Source organism: Peromyscus leucopus, chromosome 12 (genome assembly GCF_004664715.2).
Source record: "Peromyscus leucopus breed LL Stock chromosome 12, UCI_PerLeu_2.1, whole genome shotgun sequence".
Classification (NCBI taxonomy): domain Eukaryota; kingdom Metazoa; phylum Chordata; class Mammalia; order Rodentia; family Cricetidae; genus Peromyscus; species Peromyscus leucopus.
Window position 1 is genome coordinate 59,955,414 of NC_051073.1, and position 22,405 is coordinate 59,977,818.

A 22,405-nucleotide genomic window follows, 5' to 3' on the forward strand; every position below is an offset into this window, starting at 1 on the left:
CTGCTGGGTGCCCTTCAGTGCTGGGTACCGGTCCTGCCTTCTATACCACACACTCTCCACACCTGCTCTGCCCTGGCCGTCTTACAGCTGCCATAGACAATGGGAAACAAATGGCTTGGGAGAGGTCCAATAAAAATTTACAAGAACAAGCCAGCATCATGGCACACGCTTTTAATCCAGGTACTCGGGAGGCAGAGGCAGGTGGGTCTCTTGAGTTTGAGGCCAGCCTGGGCTACCTAGCAAGTTCCAAGCCAGCCAGGGCCACACAGTGAGCTCCTTTTTCAAAAACAAAAAAACCAAACAAAAACAAAACAAGACAACAAAAAAAAAAAAACCCAAAATAAATAAAAAATAAAATTACACGAATAAGCAGCAGATTGATCACTGCTGATTAAAGCTGATGGAGGAACTGAATTCTGCTGGAAACACGTGGAGCTCACACTTAAGACAAGCTGAAAAGACCAGATGGGTAAGGGAAAGCCAAGGGGCTGAGCAGAGGTCGGCAAATGCGAGCCAGTTTGGCTACAGAGCAATATGCTGGAAAAAGGTGACCACAGAGACATTTTATTAGGAAAAACCATCTACAAACATGCACACCCTCAACATCGGCTGTTCTACCTTTTATTTTAAAACCATACGATTTAGAACCAACCTGTCTAGTGCAAACCTGGACTCCCAGCACTTGGGGAGGTAGGCCTGAGGACCTTGAGTTCAAGGCCAGCCCAGGGGATACGCGGCAACACCTTTGAAGAAACAAACTCCCAGCTTGGCCAGGAAGCCTGGCTGGGGAGCGCAGAGGCACTGGAGCTGAACCTATTACAATGTTGTAAAGGATCGGAGTCAAATTGCCTTCCAAGTCCTATCTAGATCGGCCCTGAGTCCTCATCAGAGAGGCTCCTTTGTGCAGCGAGTGGTGTTAATGAAGGGCCTGGAGAAACAGGGAAGAAGCCAGAGGCTGGGGGATCTCTGTGAGTTCAAGGTCAGCCTGATCTACATAGAGAGTAGAGCTGTGGCTACACAGTGGGACTCTGTCTCAAAACAAAATGCCCCCACCCCACAAAAACAAACAAACAAACAAACAAACAAACACCAGGGTGGAATGGGGGGTGAAAAATTTTTTATAAGCCGGGGGTCGGGGAGTAACGAGGCCAAACAGTGTCCTTGACTGGGCCATGGACTCGGCAGCTGTGGGGTGACCTGGACAAGAACAAGCCAGTCACCACCACACGGGCACCTGAGCCCCAGTCAAGGAGCTACTGAGAGTCAATGGCTCCTGAGGAAGGAGAGTCAGTCTTCTTCAGGTGTACAGCCCCTGGGAGGCCGGCCAAGGCCCCGTGGACGGCCCTACACCATGCACATATTATGGGGAGCAGTAATTGGACTCAAGGGGCTGAAAAAACGAGAAAATAATAAAAGAACAAAGTTTGGAGGGGGATGAAGGGGACTGGAAGAAGCTGGAGGCAGGCAATGGGGAGTGAATATGATCAAAATATACTATACACATACAACAGCCTCAAAAAGTAAAAACCACTATGTAAAAAGCAAACAAGTAAGTGTATCATACTACTTCTAGAAATATGTTTAAAATTTTATTAAAAGAAATCTATTAGAATCACAAACTTTTCCCTTGTATCAAAAGCTGGGCCACCATCCTGGTGACTTGTGGATTCACCAAGCAGTCCAGCAAGTCATCTGTGGACACGAATGTTCGAGAAGGGGCCACAGGACACCTGGAGGTGACCTGCTCGGCCACCGCTCCTGCCCCTCTACTAGCCTGTTGCCTCCTGGCACAGGACAGTTCTGCAAAGCGTGCTCCGTCTCTGTTGACGCGTTCTCTGCTGTCACTCTGCAGTGTGCCTCCTCTCTCCGAAGGCGGGTCTTCAGATGCTGGTGTCACAGGGACCAGATCTGGGCCAAACAGATGCGCGACCTCCAGTTTTCCCAGTCCTCCCCGCGAAGCCCTGGCTGTGTGCTCGGTCAACGTCCATGTGCTCCCGCATGCGTGGCTCGTCCTTGCTCCAGGTCTCCCCGTTTGCTTGCAGTGCTTGCATTTCTACGTCTTCAGCTTTTCCACGATGATCAAAAAAAGCACGAACAGTACCATTTAAGTAGCAGCAGTTGACTTCATGAGAGATTTCTTCAACCTAAGAAGGAGAAGAACCCTTCAGAGTGCATTGAGCTGGAGTGGAAACCAACACTTTATCCTGGACCAATTCGCCATCAAAATCCAGGAGCCAGGATGAAACCCTGGCCACCCTACCTCAGTGGGGTTCAGCCAGGCTCTAGGGTGGTGTGGATCCTCTGCCGTCTTCAGGGCACACACGAGCATGCGGGTGATTGCCTCTTCCACCCGGGCAAGGTGGTCCTCTTCCTAAGATGAGATTAAAAAAAAAAAAAAAAAAAAAAAAAAATCAAACCCCACCATTTTGTTATTTGTCTCTATGCCTCACGATTTGAGTCTTTTAGCTGTATGCTCTGTTCCCCAGCTGATGCCAACTTTGTCACAGAAAGAACCAGGGTGCTGCTGGGAACACCGGAACTCTCGTGTGGCCATTATCATCTGTCAACTACGAGAGTGTAGGACAGACAGCTCACCAAAGTTAAGAATGCAGTTGTTTAGAAGACACAGCAGGCCTTATATACAAATGACCTTAGATATTGTTTTTCTAATCTCTTCCAATTCTTGACATGTCCAATTTTTTTTTTTTAAAGTGTTAACCACATGGAATAATGATCTTTATGGAGTTTGACAGCAAATCGTGTGAAAAACAGGAGAGTGAGGGTCTAAGCCACAGGGAGGTTGTCACCCATGGGGGGAACACATGCTGCCTACACAGGGGCCTGGACGAGATTCCCCAACGTGGGGGGTGGCGAGGGGGAGAGGTTGGGCATGGTGACACAGGCCTGTAGGGGACCTCTTGGAGTCTAGAGTCTGAAATCTCTCAAACATGCTGACGGGCTGGAGGCCCATTGGAGGCCAGTCTGGGTTACAGGGAGACTGTATTTCAGAAAATCCAACATAAAGTGGCTAAACATCCAAGCATGACTTCTTAATAAACAAGGGTATACCACGAAACATTATTGATAAGCAGAATTAAAATCAGCAACTACTATTCCCTAAAAAACAGAGTAAGAGAAAAGATTCTGTGAAGGCAATATGAAGGCCTAGACTTGACTTTACAGACTCCATCTTAGGGAAGAGCCACCATCTTAGACCACCTGCTGTACTCAGTTGCAGGAAGGACCTCAGGAATGTGCCATGGCAACTCTAACAGATATAGGGCAGTACGCTCCTGCAGACATTCTGTCTGTGGTTTATGGCCCTCGGAGATATCTAGATAATCCTGCTAAGCAGCCCAGATAATCCTGCTCAGCAAGTTGTGGTTCCTCGCCAAAAGTCCAACCCAATAGTTTCAAATGTGGTTTTGCGCCCAAAGTCTAGACCAATAGTTTCAAAAAATCACCTTGCCCCACATCCCTTCTACCCAATCGCAAGGTGCCAAAGCATGTAATTCCTGGCTTGCAGTTTTTCCCTATTAAGAACTCTCTACCCCTGGGCCTGCGGCCAGTGTGGCATTTCCTCCATCTGCCACCGCCCAGGTTTGAACCTGACAATAAAGAGACCCTTATGTGCTTATATCGGAAACTGGCTCCTTGGTGGTCTCTGGGGGTTCTGAGACATGGGTACAACAATTCAAACTAGATTTCTTTAACATACATAACTAAAAACAGATCACTATATAGAACATACAAGGATTTTGCACATATTAATAATAATTTTTTTAAATGGGCAACTGACATGGAGATGAACATTTTGAAAAAGAACAATCATTCGACTAACAAATGCCTGAAAACATTGACTTTCAGGAAAATCACAACTGAAACTCTCAAAAGAGGCTCTGATAATCCACGTGCCGAGGAAACGTAGACTGACAGACACAGCCTTACTAAAGGAATGCACATTGTGAGGGACACCTGGAAACACGCTGGCATCGTCTCATCAACTGGAGTCCTGTGTACTCCACAGACCAGCCACCGCTCCCAGATCTACACACCATCCCTGGAGAAACAACTCTCGCACACGTATGTCAGGAAAAAACTGCAAACAATCCAATTCTCCACCAACAGAAGAGCTAATAACAACTACACAGTAGTACCTCGATACAGAGACCAACAGGCTACAGGAAAATGAGAAAAGTTGTATTCAACAACAGCCAGGTCTAAGAAACACAGGACTGAATTTAAAAAGGAAATCCCCACAGTGAGATCTCACCTCACACCGACATGGCTACAATATAAACAGATATTTACAAGTGTTAGTGAGGAAGTCAATCTTCACACATGGCTGATGGGCACGTGAAATGGTGCGGGGACTCTGGGAGGTGGGTGGGAATTAATTGGTTAAACAGAGAACTAACGCGGGATGATTGCGGGGGTGGATAATGTTTTGAGTCAAGCTGGCTAGGCATTGATGCCCAGGTGTTCAGTCCAGCCCAAGTCTAGATGGCACGGGAGGAAATCCCCAGAGACGCTGTTAGTCAGCGTTGACTTTGGGTGAATCAGACTACATAACCAATGGGAGTACTCTTCATTCACTCAGCTGATGGCCTCAAGAGCAAAAGGCTGAGAAGGGACTCTGTGTTAGGACTGCAACAGAACTCCTCTGTAAGCCGGTGTGCGTTTGTACCTTCCCAAGAAAAGTCCCTGGAACAATGGGTCATACAGTTTGTCAGAGCTCTCCAGATAGTACCAGCAGATATGTGGATGGAGATGCACAGCCAACAAAACATGAAAGTAGAGAATCAGCCTGAAGGAGGGCTGGGAAAGGACAAAACACACACAGTCATTAGTGTTCTAGTTTGGGGTTAAGTAGGTAGTGAGTGGATTCACTGACACTATATTATCTTTTAAAAACGGATCTATTTTAATTTTATCTAGGTGTGTGTGTGTGTGTGTGTGTGTGTGTGTGTGTGTGTGTGTGTGTGTGTGTCTATGTCTGTGCATGTATGTGCAGGACCTGTAGAAGCCAGAAGAGGGTGTCGGATCCCCTGGAGTTGAAGTTAATAGGTAGTTGGGAGCCACTCGACATGGGTGCTAGGAATTGAACTCTGGTCCTTTGAAAGAGTACTACATGCTGCTGACTGCTGAGCCATTGATCCAGCCCTTGAGACTGTATTATCTTTAATCTTACAAATATGTTGCATATACATTCTCTTTATATGTACAGATAGAATACAAAGGCATATCAAAGGAAATATTCAAAGAATGAGAGGAAATCTTTAAAATTAAAAAAAATTTTCTAAGCTAAGTTGAAATAAAATACTGCTACAATTGATACCTTTTGATATGCAAAAATAATGATTTGAAAAGGGAAGAAAGGCACTACTAAGAATATCTGAGAACATACTTTACCCTTGAGTGTGTAAGGGCAGAATCTGCATTTCAACAGTGAAACCCCCTGAGAAGGAAGGGCTAAACACTGTACCACCTGCATCGAACCAGAGCCTACTAGCTACCATCCACAAGACTCAGGGCGGGAACGTCAGAGTGAGTTAGGAATGCTATTAACTCTAACTAATTTAAGCTTCTCAAGCATGCTCCTGAGCTGGGTCAGCGACAATCACTGAACGTGCCTGGAGTGAGCCATCTGCTGGGGCATGGGATATGGCAGGTGAGCCATCTGCTGGGGCATGGGATATGGCAGGTGTGATTCTTGTCATGGACTCCATCTTACATTTCCTCCAGCTGCAGCTCCAAGCAGATGTTCTAACTGTGAGGCTGCAATCATCTCCCAGCATACTTCTCACCTAAGCCCTGAGGCTAGGTGTCCCCTCTCCCTAAGCCCTTAAGTACAGCTTGCTTCCTGTTACAGTAATTCTCAGGCTCCACCTACTCCAAAGTTCTTCCCATAATCAAAGGAAACACCTCACCACGAGGAGGGTGCAGCTGCCAAGAGAGCAATGTCAGGCTTCAGGTTAGGGAGGGCAGGTAAGCAACCAGAGCCCGTGAGGGGCGCAATCAAAGGCTACAGTTCAAGCTAGTGCAGACGCAGCTGAGGCCTCAGGTAACGGACAGACTTGGCTCGGCTGTCTCTGTGTTTTCCCCATCATGATCTTGACCTCACTTGCTCCTGTGATCCCTCCTCCCTCTCTTCAACTGAAGTCTAGGAGCTCAGCCCAGTGCTTGGCTGTGGATCACCGCATCTGCTTCCATCAGACACTGGATGTAGGTCCTATGACGGCAATTAGGGTAGTCAGTGATCTGATTAAAAGGGAAGGTAAGTTCAGGCACCCTCTCCATTATTGCTAGGAGTTTTAGCTGGCATCATCCTTGTAGATTCCTGAGGATTTCCTTAGCACCAGGTTTCTCCCTGACCCTCTAATGGTTATCTCTTTCGTTGTTCTCCCTCTCAGTCCCTCCTGTTCCCATCCCCCATCCCTTCCCTTCTACCTGCCCCTCCCAGTTTACCCAGGAGATCTTAACTATTTTCCCTTCCGGGGGCCCTCCATGTGTGTCCCTCTTAGGGTCCTCCTTTTTACCTAGCTTCTCTGACCCACGCTAGTGGGAGCTCATGGACTCTGCCTGTCAGCTGGGGAACATGATGGGACTGAACTAGGCCCTCTGAATGTGGGTGACAGTTATGTGGCTAGATCTGTTTGGGGAGCCCCTGGCAGTGGGACCAGGACTTATCCCGGGCGCATGAACTGGCTTTTGGGAACACATCCCCTAGGGTGGGGCACCTTGTCAGCCTTGACACAGAAGGGAGGCGGGGCTTGGTCCTGCCTCAACTTAGTATGCCAGACTTTGTTGACTCCCAAAGAAAGGGCTTATCTTGGCTAGGGGTGAGATGAGGAGAGGTGGGGGGCGGGAGAAGGGGAGGGAGGGGGAACTGGGAATAGTATGTAAAATGAAAAAAACTTTTTTTTAAAAAAAGAGAGACAGACAGACTTAAGCCTGATAGCTATTGTATTGTCAAACAGAACAAGGAACCAGGATGAAGCTGTTCCTGGGAAAAGGATCCCGGCAGAAATGAAGGGTAAGAATATAGTGCTGCATGATTCCACTTTGAGACAACGCTTACGTCAAGGTTAGACATGAAGACCCTGAGTCAAGAGACAGGTATTTCCTCTGAGACGGTGTGGGATGGAACCAGCAATGCTGGACATACACTGCAGACCCCACCAGGTCCATCACGACATCAATGTCAAGGCCACTGTGTGTCCTCTCAGGGAGTAGGCGGGCACAGCAGTACCTGTCATCCCGGCACTTGGGAGGCCGAGGCAGGAGGACCGTGAGTTTGAGGTCTCTATAGAGATACCCCCATCTCAAACTAAACACAACACAACCAACCCACATAAAATAAGAGAAGGGCAGGCACATCTCCAAAATTCCTATCTCCAACCTCAACATTTATCAAGAGAGGACAGAATCGGAGAACACGGAAACAAAATCATCCTGGAATGCTGGTCACACAGATTTAGTGGACGAATTTTGTACACAGGCTTTACCTATCTTAGGGACTTTCTTTTTTTTTTTTTTTTAAAAGGACAACGACAAAAAGTACCAGCTCGATCCAGGAGTTTATACTGAGGGTGACAGCGTCGATGGATTCCACGTAATGCCACCAGTGTCTGGGGACAAACAGAACCTGAAACCAAACAAAAGATAGTTAACACGCGAACAGCGCACTCACTTCTCACTCTGATCGAGACTGCTAAGGGGAAAGAGACACGCGTGAATCCAAGGGTTTCCACAGAGTGAAGGGGAAAGAAGAAATCCCGCCAGCTTTTCTCCTCGTCCTCCTCTAACTGGTGAGCTCAGGCTGACACGGGACGCTGGCAGCTTTCGACTCTTCTCAATCCTGCGAGTTCTCTGTTTACATCTAAGTTGTAGTCAAGGCTTTCAAACTCCAGCTTTTCCTCTTTCCCACTGCAAAGCTGCTGTGCACATTCTGATGGCAGGAAACATGCACTCGGAAAAGCTCCCTGAGTCACAACAAAGGATCAGAGTGCTGGAGGAGGAGTGAGGCAAGCAGAACCCTCAGACATCATCGGTAGGAACGGAGCAACCTCTCAAAAGGTCACCTAACACCCAAGGACCTTACAAACAAATGCTCACAGCAGCAACACCCATCGCAACAGCTCATGAAATTAACCGTGTGAATCATCGCCGTACACCTACGTAATCAGGAACCGTTCAGCCTTGAAACCCGTTCTGCATTAGGAGTCAGGCACAAGGCCATATGGTGTATGGATGCACGTGCGATGCCCAGAATAAGAGAGTCTATGGAGATATAAAACAAAGTGGTGGTTGTCGGGGCTGGAGGAAGAGGCATGAAGGGCAGTGCCCTGTGCAGAGACTGAAGCAACCTGACCAGGTCCATGGGTGAACTGGTCGGACATGTGTGAAGAGAGCAGGAAGAGAGCTAGCAGGGAGGGAGCAGCGGAGGGAAGATCGGATAGGGACGATGGAGGGAATGAATTCTCTGTGAGACTGAAAAAACCTTCCAAATGCTAGGAAACTGGGACGGCAAGTGCCAACGTTGTAAAGGAAATTTTCCCCACAGGGTGGCAATGGGAAATAACAGTCTCCTTAGAAGTGATTCACGAGCAGTCAGCAAAGATCATCCTCAGTCCACCTCTGAGAGTCTGGATGCATGCAGCCTGTGCTCACCGTCTGCTGGAACAGGTATTAACTGTGAATAAATGTCCTAGTCCCCATGCCCTGACATGATCTCTTAACCTGAGTAGTAATAATGGCTTCTCCAGGCTCTCAACGCCTATTCTCTTCACCAGGAGGAGGCGCTGTTCACCCTCTTCCCATCTCTCGGGGCAGAGCTGTGGGTCTTTAGCCCACAGATGGGGAAGCCGACCTCCAGAAGCAGCAGGGCTGCAGGGGAGAAATCACTGTCATCTGTACTGAGGGAGGCACAGGCACCAGGCTGTGGTGTCCACTGACAGGTCATCGATGGTTAAAGCCCCATTACCTGTCCTGGGCTCAGCGTGACCGTGTGTCTCCGAGCTTTCTGGAACTGAGGGAAATGCTTTAAATCAGGGTTGACAACATTGATTTTACTGAACACACTGGACTCTTCGTAAGGGATTCTGGTTGGATAAAGGAAAGGCGTATCTTCAGGAGGAAAGAGATGCCATCTTTTCCTAGTGAGAAAATAAGATACAAATTAGAGTTCTCATAAACATGTAAGAGGTAGCAGCCCACTGTTCGGTCTTACTAATTTCAGTTCAGTTCATACAGGCGCCACCACAGTGTCACCTTGGCCTCTCACTCACAGCTGATCCCCTGCAGATGTCTGGTGGAAGGCTGCTCTCTGGCGGGTTTCTCACGCCTTCCCAAGGCAGGCCTTCTTGTGGCAGGGATAGGATCTCCTTAGTGCTTTTTTCTTTCTTTCTTTTTTTTTTTGCATCTTATATCAAAGCTTGCTTCCTTACCATTGATTTAACTCCTAATATCCTGAAGCTAGTCAGAATAATCTTTGTCCTTTCTGTATTTTTTATAACACTTTGTTTTTGTGTACATATGTGTGCTATGTGCGTTTGTATGTGTCATACACATACGTGTACATGTATGTGGAGGTAAGGGGCTGACGATGGTGTCTTCCTCACCATGCACAGCCTTAACTCTTTTTTTCCCCTGGTCTTTTGAGACTTGGTCTCAGTATGTAACCTCATTGGCTGTCCTGGAACTCGCTATGGAGACCAGGCTGACCTCACACTCATAAAGATCCTCCTGCCTCTACCTCCGAGTGCTGTGATTAATGGCCTGTGCCAACACAAAGGCATGCCTCTTTATTTTTTGAGACAGGATCTCTCTCTGAACCCAGAGCTCAGACTGAAGAGACTGTCTGGCCAGTGAGCCCCTCCTGGGGCCTCCTGTCTCTGCCTCCCTCTGCATCTGAGTTACAGACGTGTACCATGCCGGGCCTTTTATGCAGTGCCGGGGACTGAACTTACACCATCATGTTTGTGCAGCGACATTTACCAACTGAGCCATCTCCCTCGCCCTGCAAATGTCTGTCCTCTAATATTATCCTGGATAAACCCCCAGACCGCTCCCCAGCAAACCGTTTCCAGACTTCTCCTATCTGGAAGGTAGACATGTTAAGTTGATTTAGTAAGAATGAGAACTAATGCCACATACCCCAAAAGTAGTATAACTGAGGATCTTTGAAAAAGAGAAAACTGTTTTAGAAACTTTTTTTTTTTTAAAGGAATGGAGGTAATAAATCTTATTTCTCTAAACTCTAAAAAAAAAATCCATATTTTACAGCAATAGGAGGAAGAGTGTGGAGGCAAAGAAGGCGGAAGTGTGAGCAGAGATGAAGGAGAGCTGATGGGACCAGAGGAAAAGAGCCAAGCCCCCGTTCTGAGGAAAACAGGCCCTCCCGTGTGTGAGCGTGGCAGTCACCCCAGGACCACCAGTCCTTTGTGAGCAGGGAAGCAGTGGCTGCCGTGTTCAAACTACCAAGTACATACTGAAGTCCCATTTCCCTTCGGAGCTCTGAAGTCTCACAGGAACAGTGAAGTGCCTGACTGCCAGAACTCTAGGGCAGCCGAGCAATCACAGAGCCCCTGGGTAAGAACTGCTGAGCTTCAGAGGCCTGCCTGCCTGCCTGACGACAGCCCCTCCAGGAATGGCTGTTCCACTCCACAGCACCTGCTGCTAGTGTGGAAGCCACCTTTGGTTACTTGGTATGTTCAGAAGCTAATTCTGGAAGGGCTCGGAAGAGATCATTAGTCTAACTTCATTTCCAAAGTAGGAGTAGAGAGAGATTCATGTCTGCTTTGTGTCCCTTAGGCTCATGGGGACCAGGAACACGCATCTCTTGGCTTCTCCCTACACCAATGTAATACTTCCCAGAGGAACAGCCATCATAACCAAGCCATCCATCGGCTTTGCTTGGCTCCAGCCACACCTTAGAATGTGCCCCTCCTTCTAGCAGAGAACTGTATCACTATGCCACCCCCTGCGCAAAAGCCTCCCATGGTTCTGAACATGGAAGGAATGGAGAATTGGGGTGTCTGGCTGGGAGTCAAGACCTTCATGCCCTACCCTGATTATTCTGCCCAGTCTTACTGTTTCTAGTTACAATTTCACAGGCTCCTCTGCACAGCCCATGCTTTCCAGGGACCCCGTGCCCCTTCCACCTGAGTGATATAGACACTCACTCAGCTTCAAAGCCCTCTACACACAGCAGCTGATCCTTCCTACAGAAGCACTGTCTCTACCACCTTCCAAGAGCATCCTTCCTGCCTCCTTCAAGAGCATCCTTCCTGCCTCCTTCAAGAGCATCCTTCCTGCCTTCATCACTCTGTGCAGGCCCGCGGTGCCCCAGGTGGGATGCTCTCAGGGCAGAGTCCTGACCACCTCTCTACTTATTCTAACATACAGAACTTGTTGGACACTTGATAGACGTTTACTGAAGCTATTTTATTACATCAGAGTGCCATGAAAAATGGAAAATACGCTTAGACAGTTATGGTAAAGCTATATTTTTTATCAAAGAAAAAAACTGGATTTTTTTTGGCTTGTTTCCCAATTCAGAGCACATAGAAGAGGCAAATTTAAAGCAATGCTCTATCTCATATCACATTTCACTTTCCAAACTCTTAACTGCAAAAGGGCAGAGACTATTCATACCTGACTCACTGCTGACTCCCCTGCATACAACAGTGTACCCGAAAGGGAATGGACATGGAACTGCTAAGTCCCTTCATAGCTTCCCAGCTGACCTGCAAACACCCTTCCAAACAGAGACTATTTCTCTTGGATCTACTCATCATTTTTGTGTCCAGTGATGCTGGGAATTTGTGTCCATTTCTGGCTTTTTCTATGAGTTGCCCTGTAAATGTTGCAAAGGGTCAGAAGGAAAGTCTGGAGCAGCATTTATGAGGGGAGATGAGGATGCACCTATGACAGCTGAGTGCATCCTCTCCATATGACACCTGAGTGCATCCTCTCCATATGACACCTGCTACATTGTCCAGGTTGCCAAACTCCGTATTATGAGGTGCTGGCCACTCGGTTCTGCCACTTAGTCAGCTGGAGACGAAAGCTCATGTGCAGAATACACTGGCAGACACAAACTCACAAACCAAAATTCAGTCAAAGTGGGGCATAAAAACCCTGTGCCCCATCACAACCTAAGGCAGAGCACCTGTGTGGCCTGGGCAGGTGTCTCCATGATGGGTAAGGTGACCTGCTGACATCCCAAGCAACCTAAGTCTGAAGCTCATTTTTTAGTAAAAAGGGGGGACCTGTAGGGCCCTGGCCCCCCATTTTGGGTAGCTGTTGCCTGCTTGCCGACCTTGACCAGATGTCCTCCCTATGCTGATTCCCTGCTGGTTTCCTTCCTCCTGAACGCTCACCAGAGGCTCCTTGTCTGTGTATCCTGCATATTGGGTGTTAACAGCTTAGATGCAAGATTGTAAAACATTGGTAGCAAACTTCTACCCTCCGGGGTTCTTCCATTGTGCTGTAAGCCTATATTTAAGGTTTCTTCCCTCTTTCAATAAATGGCATTCATGACAGATGACTGTGTTGTTGCTTAAAGATTTGTTTTATTTTTAACTATGTGGATGTGTCTGTGTACACGGGTGTCCACACAAACCAAAAGGTACCTTATTTCCTGGAGCTGGAGTTACAGGTGGTTGTAAGCTGGCCAATGTGGGTACTGGGTACTGGGCACTAGGAACTGATCACGGGTCCTCTACAAGAGCAGTAAGTGCTCTTACCCAATGAGTCGTCTCTCTAACCTACTTCGTTATTATTGAGATGAAGTTTTTTCCATGCATTTCAGGCTGGCCCAGATATGGTGGGGCTTCAACCTCCCGAGTACTGAATTACAGGTGTATGTTGCTATATTCAACTCCCAATTGTGTCCTAAAATTTTAAATCAAATATTCTCTCAGTATGTGTGTGTTGTGGAACATTACTTTAACTATGTAAAGATGTGTTACATTTGTTTATGCTGCATTTGTTTAACTATGTAAAGATGTGTTGCTGTTTCACCTTGCCTGCCTAAGACATCTGACTGGTCTAATAAAAAGTTGAATGGCCAATAGCTAGGCAGGAGAGGGATAGGCGGGACTGGTGGGCAGAGAGAATACGCAGGAGGAGGAATCCAGGCTCAGGAGAGAACAAGGAGAGAGCGAAGGGGAGAGAGGGAGATGGGGGGGGGGCAGCCAGGCAGCCACCAGCCACAGAGATGGACATACACAAAGAAAGGTAAAAAGCCCTGAGGCAAAATGTAAATGAAGAGAAACAAATTAATTTAAGTTAAAAAAAAAAAGTTAGCCAGAAAAAAACATAAGCTAAGGCTGAGCATTCATAACAACAACAACAACAACAAAACAAACAAACAAACAAACAACCCTGTGCCCCAGGCTTCCTGGCATCTGTCAGCATCCCCAAGGCCACAGAGAAGCCTCTTTCTTTCAACAAACTTTTCTGTTCGTATTCACTTGAGAGGTGGAGGAAGGGAGTGAAATGTGAACATTCCCAGGTCAAAAAGCTAAGCAGAGGATGCCTAGCAGGATGGGGACCTCGTAGAGAATCCTGATCATGCTAAGACACATGGAAGTCATTTCATGTCCCCTCACTTCACACAGAAGGAACCGTGGTGAAGAGAAGAGTGCCGTGGTCACAGGCTGGTGGACAGGATCAGGGTGGGACGACTACCTGACCCACCTTTTTATTTTTCTCGTTTGCTCCTCTGTGTGCAGACATACAAAACTGGACCCGCCCGCCTGCACGCATGCCCGCATGCCAGCACATTACCTTCCTTGTACCTGGAGTACTAAGTTGCAACCATAGGAGTCCAGATGGCAGGGAGTATGGGCTCCTTGGGAGCCAATCCACAGTGTACTCTCCTGTCCATTTCTTCCAGGAAACCCAAAGTCAGACCACATCACCTCCTGTTAGAAAAGAAGGACAGCCCATCAGGAACTGGCCATCCTTTATGGTGGTGCACATGTTTACTTTAAAAAACAACAACAACTGTTTTTAGTGCTTATATTTTCTTACAGAAAATGTTAGAGATGGGAAGGGTTAGGTTTTCAGGGTGGTATGGGGAAAACTTTTCAACCAATAATATCTGAATAACCTCAGTAGCAGCAGCCATTCAAAAAATATTTACTATTTATCACATGGTGGGAACTGTTGCAGAAGCTTGTGACAAATCAATGAATAAATTACGCCCACCAGGTGTGACTCCTACACCTGTTAGAGACCATCAACAACAGGCATAGATCTGTAGCTACCTGGGGCAGACATACTGCAGGCAGTGGGGATGTCATGGAAATTCAACTCAGGAGGCCACAGACCCGTAAGCAGAGACAGTACCTGTGGGCATGAGCACTTAATTACCCGTTTGCACTTCCATGGCCACAGAAAAGAAGCCTTATGGGCGAGCTCAGTCATTTAAAGCTACCCAGACCACAGCTGTAGCTCACGCCTACTGAGCCAGTCGCAAGCAGGTGGGTCACAGCGTGGCTTCTGAAACAGTCATCCCAGGTGATTGATGCTGCTCTCTGCCCCAAGCCATGAGTCTGTGAGTGTAATAAAGACAGCACACTGCTGTAGACCAGGGCTCCCCTGGGCAAGGAGCTGAGGCAGGTCCTGCTCATACTCATAAGATGGAAAAGAAAACAGCTATAACACAAGCACGCGAATGTTGGTGTATCCTTTAGTCATTCATTTTTCCTTTTTCCTTTTTTTTTTTTCAGAGACAAGGTTTCTCTGTGTCGTTTTGGTGCCTGTCCTGGATCTTGCTCTGTAGATCAGGTTGGCCTCGAACTCAGAGATCCACCTGCCTCTGCCTCCGAGTGCTAGGATTAAAGGCATGCGCAACCGATGCCTGGCTTTATTTATTTATTTATTTTTATTTATTTATTTATTTATTTATTTATTTTTTTTAAAGAATAAAACAAAAATACTTTAATGGGCAGAGTACTCTCAAATAAATGCCAATGTCTCAAAAAACTATCTGCAAACTAAATTCTCCTACTTTTGAGGGGAAATACTAACAGCTTTATTCAAAGAGAAAAGATTTTAAAAAGTCATTCAATGGATGGTTTTGCGGAAGACTAGAAAAACATTTTATTTTAAGACAGTAGGTTGGTCAGGGATATCCAAGAGACTCCCCAAACATTATAAGCTATTGCTATTGCTCTTGATTGTGCCCCCAGAGGCAGAGGGTGAATGAATCTCTACCGCTGAAAACACATACATATATATGTAGCACAATTATAGGAAAAGGGGCTATAAATTTGAAGAGAAAGGAGGGGTACATGGGTGGGGTTGGAGAGAGGAAAGGGAAGGGGGAAATGATGTAATTATCTTATAAATTATTTTTAAAAAGAAATGAGGTTATTTAGGGAAAATTTAAGTAGAATGCTTTGCTATGTTTAAATGATGGGTTTTGAAAGGATGAAAACTCAATTATGGCTTTAAAGCTTGGCTTAAATTCATAAGATAAGGATCTTGGAAAACATCCAAATTCACAGGCGGTGGAAGTAATAGAATAATACATTAGAGAAAGAAGTCTAGGGTAAGTGACACATAAGAGTGTCTCAAGGGGCTGGGGGACGGCTCAGTTAATACAGTGTTTGCTGTGTACGGGCATGAAAACCTGAGTTCGATCCCCAGAACCATCGCATAAAAAGCTGGGCCTGGCAGCCCACTTGTAACCCCAGTGTTGGGGGGGGCAGAGACAGGAAGAGGCCTGGGGCTCTCAGGCTAGCCAGCAGCACCCAATCAAGGACTTCTAGGCCAAGTGAGAGCCTGTGTCTCAAAAACCAAACCTAAACAAGTGGATTAGTCCTGAGGAACACCCAGTGTTGACCTTTGGTCTCCACCCCCCCCACATATGTTCACATGTCCCTGCACACGTGAGTGCTCTCCTACACAAGTATTTCATGGTAAGACCAAATGCAGCACATCTCCTGAATAGAAGAGCATTGTTCACGCACAGTTAATACAAGATGGGACAAATGACAGACAGGCTGGCCCATGAAAGTGATCTTGGTTTGTAACACAGAAGCAGGGCACTGTCCTGTCTCTTTGGGTGGCCCTGCTTTACCATGGTGTTCTGAATATATGACGTGATTTATACCTAATGATGGTTTTATTTGGTATGGACGCATGCTAGTCCAGTTCCTCACAGAAGAAATGAAGGTTCAAAGGCAGGCCTGACACTTGGTCACATGGGTGAAGGTGAACATTCACAGGGAGACACCGCTAGTACATACACTAAGAAGTATTTGGAAGGGTCCCCCGCCCCCCATCTATTTTCCTTTTCAACATAATTCCACTGAGGTAAAATGTAACTATGATGAAATGCGCCATTCTGGAGCAGAGTTCCACATGTCTGGCAAACGTAGACACCGGTTAGCTGGCTCCGACAAAGATCAGCCATCCTTCATCACTCTCCGACGCTGTCTCTCGCTCCTGGGTAGGCAATCCTCCTGCTTCTACAGCCCGGCCAAAGTATCTTCTAGATACATATACCAACAATGAGACTCTACACTGAACATTTCTTTTTTTTTTTTTTTTAATTTTCATTTATTTATGGCGTGTGTCTCGGCACACGTGTGAAGGACAGAACAATCTGTGGGAATCAGTTCTCGCCCTCCAACATGTAGGTTCTGGGGATCAGACTCGGCAGCAGGTACCTTTACTCACAGTGATCTCTCTGGTTCACCTTTCTTAATTAAAAGAGTCCCTACTTCACGATGACTCCTGAACCTTAGGGGTGGTAGTATAAATATCCTATTTAGGACCATCAACCCTCACTTCGTTTCAGAACTGTGAGGATTCTGAGGGAGAGGCGGGCTTATTTTCATTGTGTACCTGCTAAGGAGCCCAGCAGGCTCCGACGGAGAGTTCTAAACCCACGTTCACACAGATGATCCTGGTTAAACTCAGAGGGGCTCAGAAAACATAACCTCCCAAAACAAAAAACATGAATGTGGGAGGGAATTTAAGGAGGTTTAATAGGAGGAGTATGGTGCAGATTAGAGAGGTTTGGGAAACGTGTGTGTGTGTGTGTGTGTGTGTGTGTGTGTGTGTGTGTGTGTGTGTGTATACAGTCAGAGATAGATAGATAGATAGATAGATAGATAGATAGATAGATAGATAGATAATGAGTGAATTTCAGGACAGACATAGATTCTGTCTCAAACAACAACAAAAGTAAATAATTAAACAAAAGGGTCCTTAACACGTTAAACAACAGAAACTTTAAACTCTACAGTAAAAATAAGAAAGTATGTCTCAATATTCTTGATAGTGTACTGCATCCCTAAACTATTACCAACATTTAAGGGACAAGCAAATAATTTAGAAAGTGCACCGAATTCTGGCAGAAGACACACTTTTTGGTGTGAGTGTTGGTCCTATCTTTCTGCACAGGCTTTAAAACACTGTCTTTTTAGGGTTTCTGTTGCTATAAGAAAATATGACCAAAGGGACTTGGGAGGAAAGAATTTATTTCACTTTACACTTCCAGGAAACAGTCCAGCACCAAGGAAGTCAGGTCAGGAACTGATACAGAGGCCACGGAGAGTTGCTGCTTACTGGCTTGCTCCTCACGGCTTGCTTGCTCAGCCTGCTTTGGTACACCCCAGGATCACCAGTCTGGTGTTACCCACAATGGGCTGGGCCCTCCAAATCAATCATTAATCAAGAAAATGTCCCCCAGGCTTGCTTACAGCCCAGTCCTATGGAGACATTTTCTCAATTGAAGTCCCCTCCTCTCAGATGACCCTAGCTTGTGTCAAGGTGACATTAAAAACTAGCCAGGACAAGTCCCATGACAGCTCATTCTCTCATTAAGGTGACTTCTTCAATACCTATGGTGCTGAAGCTGCTGGGTTACTCACAGGAGCTCCTTGGCTGTCTTTGAACTCAAACCAGGATGGCCTTGAACTCAGATCCACCTGTTTGCCAATCTTTGCTGGGATTAAAGGCCACCATGCCAGCTCCTAAATAGCTCTTAAACCTGTTCCAATGAATGAGTTCAATAGCCATCACTCCATTTTAAAACTGCTGTACACATAATAAAGTCATCCATATTTTTATAGTTTTAACAACAAAAAGACACTAAAGAAAAACTGGTAGGAAGCTTATAAAGCAGAATGATGGCTTCTGTTAGTGTACCACAAAACCCAATAAACAAAATAAAATAAAAGTTAAAAATCCATAATTAAATTACTTAGTTTCATAGGATACGATTTGAGAAAACATTTAAGGAAGTATTTCCACATGTTCTTTGTCCAGATCCTCATTTCCCAGGAAAGCACCTGTGGACCAGATGTAAACGAGCTGATGTTAATGGCGGACCACTGGGCTCCAATGCCTCGCTCAGGATTGTTCCTTTGTCATGGTTCCTATCACTGTCTCGCTCTGGTTACTTCCCATTCACAGGTCATACTATAGAAAAACCAATTACATAATTCCACAATGAACTTACACCCGAATAAAAAAATTAATGTTGGTAAAGAGCAATAAAACTAGGACTCTGAAAAATAACAAACTGTTAACTATCATTAATATACAGAATTTAAATTCTCCTTTTTTCCCTCAGGAAAATGACCTTGAGGTACAGAAACACAAGAGGTCATTAAGCCTCTCTACAGGGTAAATAACTAAATTCTATTTTCTATTTTTTTAATCACATGAAATCTTAGGTGCCGATCTGTCTCACCAGAAAGCATCCCTGTCTGAGGCTCCTTTAATCATTTCCAAAACACCTGCTTCCATTTCAACACATCCTCACAGCTATGCCACAAAGTCCACAGGTCTGAACTAATCTTCCCATTATTGCTTTTGCAGATTCTATATCCTGGTGAGTTAACGAGCTCCTGACTCTCTGAAGCCAACCTCAATCACAATGTGAAATAGAATCTACCTGGAAAACATTCTTGGTGGACAAAATCACTTTTATTATATGCTGATTCTTCACAGTCTCAATTTTAAGAATGCTTATCAATAACTACAAGAGATAAAGGTAACATTTCTCAACTTTTCTATCTTCCCAGGGCAGTAGAGACACAGTGTTCAGACATGCTTTGCTAAGTCGACGGCATTAATGGGTAACTAAAAAATGAATGAGTCTAATTTTGTCACACACAAAAGTCAGGTAGCTGTCATAATAATAATTTCAGGCCATCTCTATTTTCCAATAATCAGTACATTTACCAGATTATTTGTCAATATATAAATATTGCACATTTAATAGAGAATTAATCTCCTTTATGGAAGAAAAGATTAAGTAGATGGAGACCTTAAACAGGGGTTTTAAGTTAAAACTTATAAACTTGGATGAAGGCTGAAGAGAGCTCAAAATTTCTTATCAAAATTGACAGATGTTACACTTGGTTAACTACAAGCCACAGAACATTTGACAAGCCGGGGACTTAAGTCAAAATGTTCTTTAAAGGGTGCTAAAGACTAAGGGAATATGTAATCATTCAATACCTATGCATATTCAGTAAAACGTCAGCAGTTCTGAGGAAAAAAATAAAGCCAGAGCCAGTGTTGTTAAAGGACCAAGACACAATTTTATGAAATACTAGTCCAAATAGGACATAAAGGGATGCTGGCTAGGGATGTATGTGTTTAAGTGGCTGAGGTTTGAGAGCCAAGGCTGAATATGAGCCAGCCCCAGGTAGAACTTCTTAGGCAAAATTTGAGGGGGTCTGAGCAAAGGTCAGAAGGTGAGACTCAGAGAACACGGTCTACCCAGCAGTCAATGAGCGGACCAGATGGCGGCTCACGATTGGGCTAGGGTGCCGGGGAGGGTCTTAAACGCTATCCTGACATATTTTCAAGTCATTCAACGTTTACGAACACCATTAGTATGTTTCGGTATTTAATATTAAACATGACTTGAAGAGTCTATTTTTCATAAGAAATTATTTTAGAACAGACAGTGTCAGAAGAACAGAATTATTATAGAAGCAATGCTGGACTCAAGAGACTCCCTTTGGCCCTTTGAGGATCTGTGAGGTCAAAACTACCTTCACAATATTACTAAACTGTTACTTGCCTATCTCACTGTGTGGATACTGGCACTGACTGTGTATAGGCAACAGTGAATAAAACTGCTAGTGTCAAGATCGTGCAGTTAAATAGACTAGTAGTATTGGTTTTTTTGTTTTTTTTTAGATTTATCTTTGTTTTATGTATACATGTTTTACCTGTATGTATGTCTGTGAACCAGTGTGTGCCTGATGCCCATGGAGGTAAGAAGAGGGCATCAGATCCCCTGGAACTAGAGTTACAGGTGGTTGTTAAGAGCCAATGTGGGTGCTGGAACTCAAGCTTGGGTCCTCTGGATAAGTCAATGCTTTTAACTGCTGAATCCTTTCTCCAACCCCAAGTATTACATTATTTTTATAGGAGTTATTGAAGTATAATAGTGTACCGCAAACAGTATATATTTAAAGCATTTGACTGGTGAACTTGATCTATCTACATTTTCGAGAATCCATCAAGACAATCAAGAAGACAAACATTCTGACCAAGTCTAAACCTTCATGAATCATGTCTCCCTACAAATCTCATTCTCTGACCACCACCGACCTACCCAGTCCCTATAAATTAGTGTGTAAGTTCTAGGATTTTTTGTTTGTTTGTTTGTTTTTTGAGACAGGGTTTCTCTGTGTAGCTTTGGAGTCTGTCCTGGATCTCGCTCTGTAGACCAGGTTGGCCTCGAACTCACAGAGATCCGCCTGGTTCTGCCTCCCAAGTGCTGGGATCAAAGGCGTGCGCCACCACCGCCCGGCTCAAGTTCTAGGATTTTATGGAAATTAAACTCTGTATGAAACATTCCTTTTTCATGCTAATATCAATCAAAGACAAACACAGGGTAAATTGAATCAGAATGAGGACTACACCAAAGTAGATGGATTCATTTCATGACATAAAAGGTCACTAATAAAGCCAAGGAGAGTATGAAGCAAAACCTGACCAATATAATGAGGAAAAAAGCTAACAGTGTCTGTCTCTATACAACAGGTAAAACAAATGTACAGAAATCAGTAAGATGTGATGTTTAAACCCCAGCCTGACTTAAAGGAGACTCATAAGATACTCCACCCAACAAAATAATGTATAATAGTCAAGCTTGCATACTTTGGGCTAGAATCAAATATGCATACATTTAAAAGGATTGGAATAATGCCAAATACGTTTTCTGACCACAATGGAATCAAATTAACAACAAAAAGAGGGTTAGAAAAACTACCACATATCATAAACCAAATGTTACACTTAAAAAATAAGCAACAAATCAAAGAATAAATCACAAGATAAGTGAGCAAATATTTTGGATTGAATGAAACTGCACTTTAGATACATGACTTTGGAAGCTCCTAAGTATCAAAAACTTGTCTCACAAAAAACGGTGTGGTGTTGACAAATGTGACTTTAAATAATGGAATACACATCAAGTACACTGTAGCACACCAACATTTGGAAGTGTTACCCAACATTTCCAAATAGTCACTGAATGACATTACATAAGATCCATTCTGTGTAAGTTGGGCCAGGGGCTTTTATCATAGGAACACAGAGTTCTTTCATTGTGGTTTCAGAGGCTATACTGAAACTAATGAACATTTAAGAAAATAGCCCGCCACCCCCGGCAGTGGTGGCAAATGCCTTTAATCCCAGCACTTGGGAGGCAGAGGCAGGTGGCTCTCTATGAGTTCAAGGCCAGCCTGGGCTACAGAGCGAGTTCCAGAATAGTTAAGACTGTTAAAACAGAGAAACTGTAAGGATTCTGACCTTAATTACGTCATCAGCCTGCGACGGCATCCTAGCCTAAAAAGTGGGTGGGCCCTCTGTGCGTCTCTTTCCTTTCCGCTCCTTGCTTCTGTCTGTTCTCTCCCCCCGCTTTCCTTTCCGCTCCCTCCTTCTGTCTGTCCTCTCTCTCCCTCTCTTTCCCTCACTCTTCCCCCTCTCCCAATAAAGCTCTAAAAAGGTTAACTATGGCTCATGACTCTCCTCCAGCACTCTCCTCCATGGGCATGGCTGATGCCTAACCAACATTGGTGCCGTGACTCGGATACACCACTGAGCACCAAGGAGCTACTGTGACTGCTGCCACCTCCTCCCCCATCCAGCAAGACCGCGAGACTGCAAGCTTGTGTGCGTCCCTCGCCGCCTCCGCTGGACCCCCACACAGCTACTGCTGCTGTCTCCACAGTGAGTCCGCCGTTCTCGCAGCGGTAGTCTGAGCTATATTCTTTGCGATGGACACCCCGGGGGTTGTCCTTGGGCTGTACTGGCAAGGGCAGGCACATTTTTGCTCCTGACGAGGAGGTAAATGGTGTCTAGGGTGGACCAACTACAGTAGTCGCAGCCCTCACAATCCCTTGAT

At 45.4% G+C, this 22,405-nt stretch overlaps 1 protein-coding gene across 1 annotated transcript in view; it reads right to left on the reverse strand.

Moving 5' to 3' along the window:
- Positions 1-1,567: 1,567 nt before the first annotated feature.
- The window catches only part of Hspbap1 (HSPB1 associated protein 1), a 56,228-nt gene continuing 35,390 nt past the window's right edge, over positions 1,568-22,405 (reverse strand). Inside the window, 6 exon segments of the mRNA XM_028886313.2 lie at positions 1,568-1,951; positions 1,953-2,144; positions 2,261-2,371; positions 7,565-7,648; positions 8,987-9,158; positions 13,798-13,934. Of these exon segments, the coding sequence (XP_028742146.1) occupies positions 1,613-1,951; positions 1,953-2,144; positions 2,261-2,371; positions 7,565-7,648; positions 8,987-9,158; positions 13,798-13,934 (1,035 nt within the window). The 3' untranslated portion in view covers positions 1,568-1,612.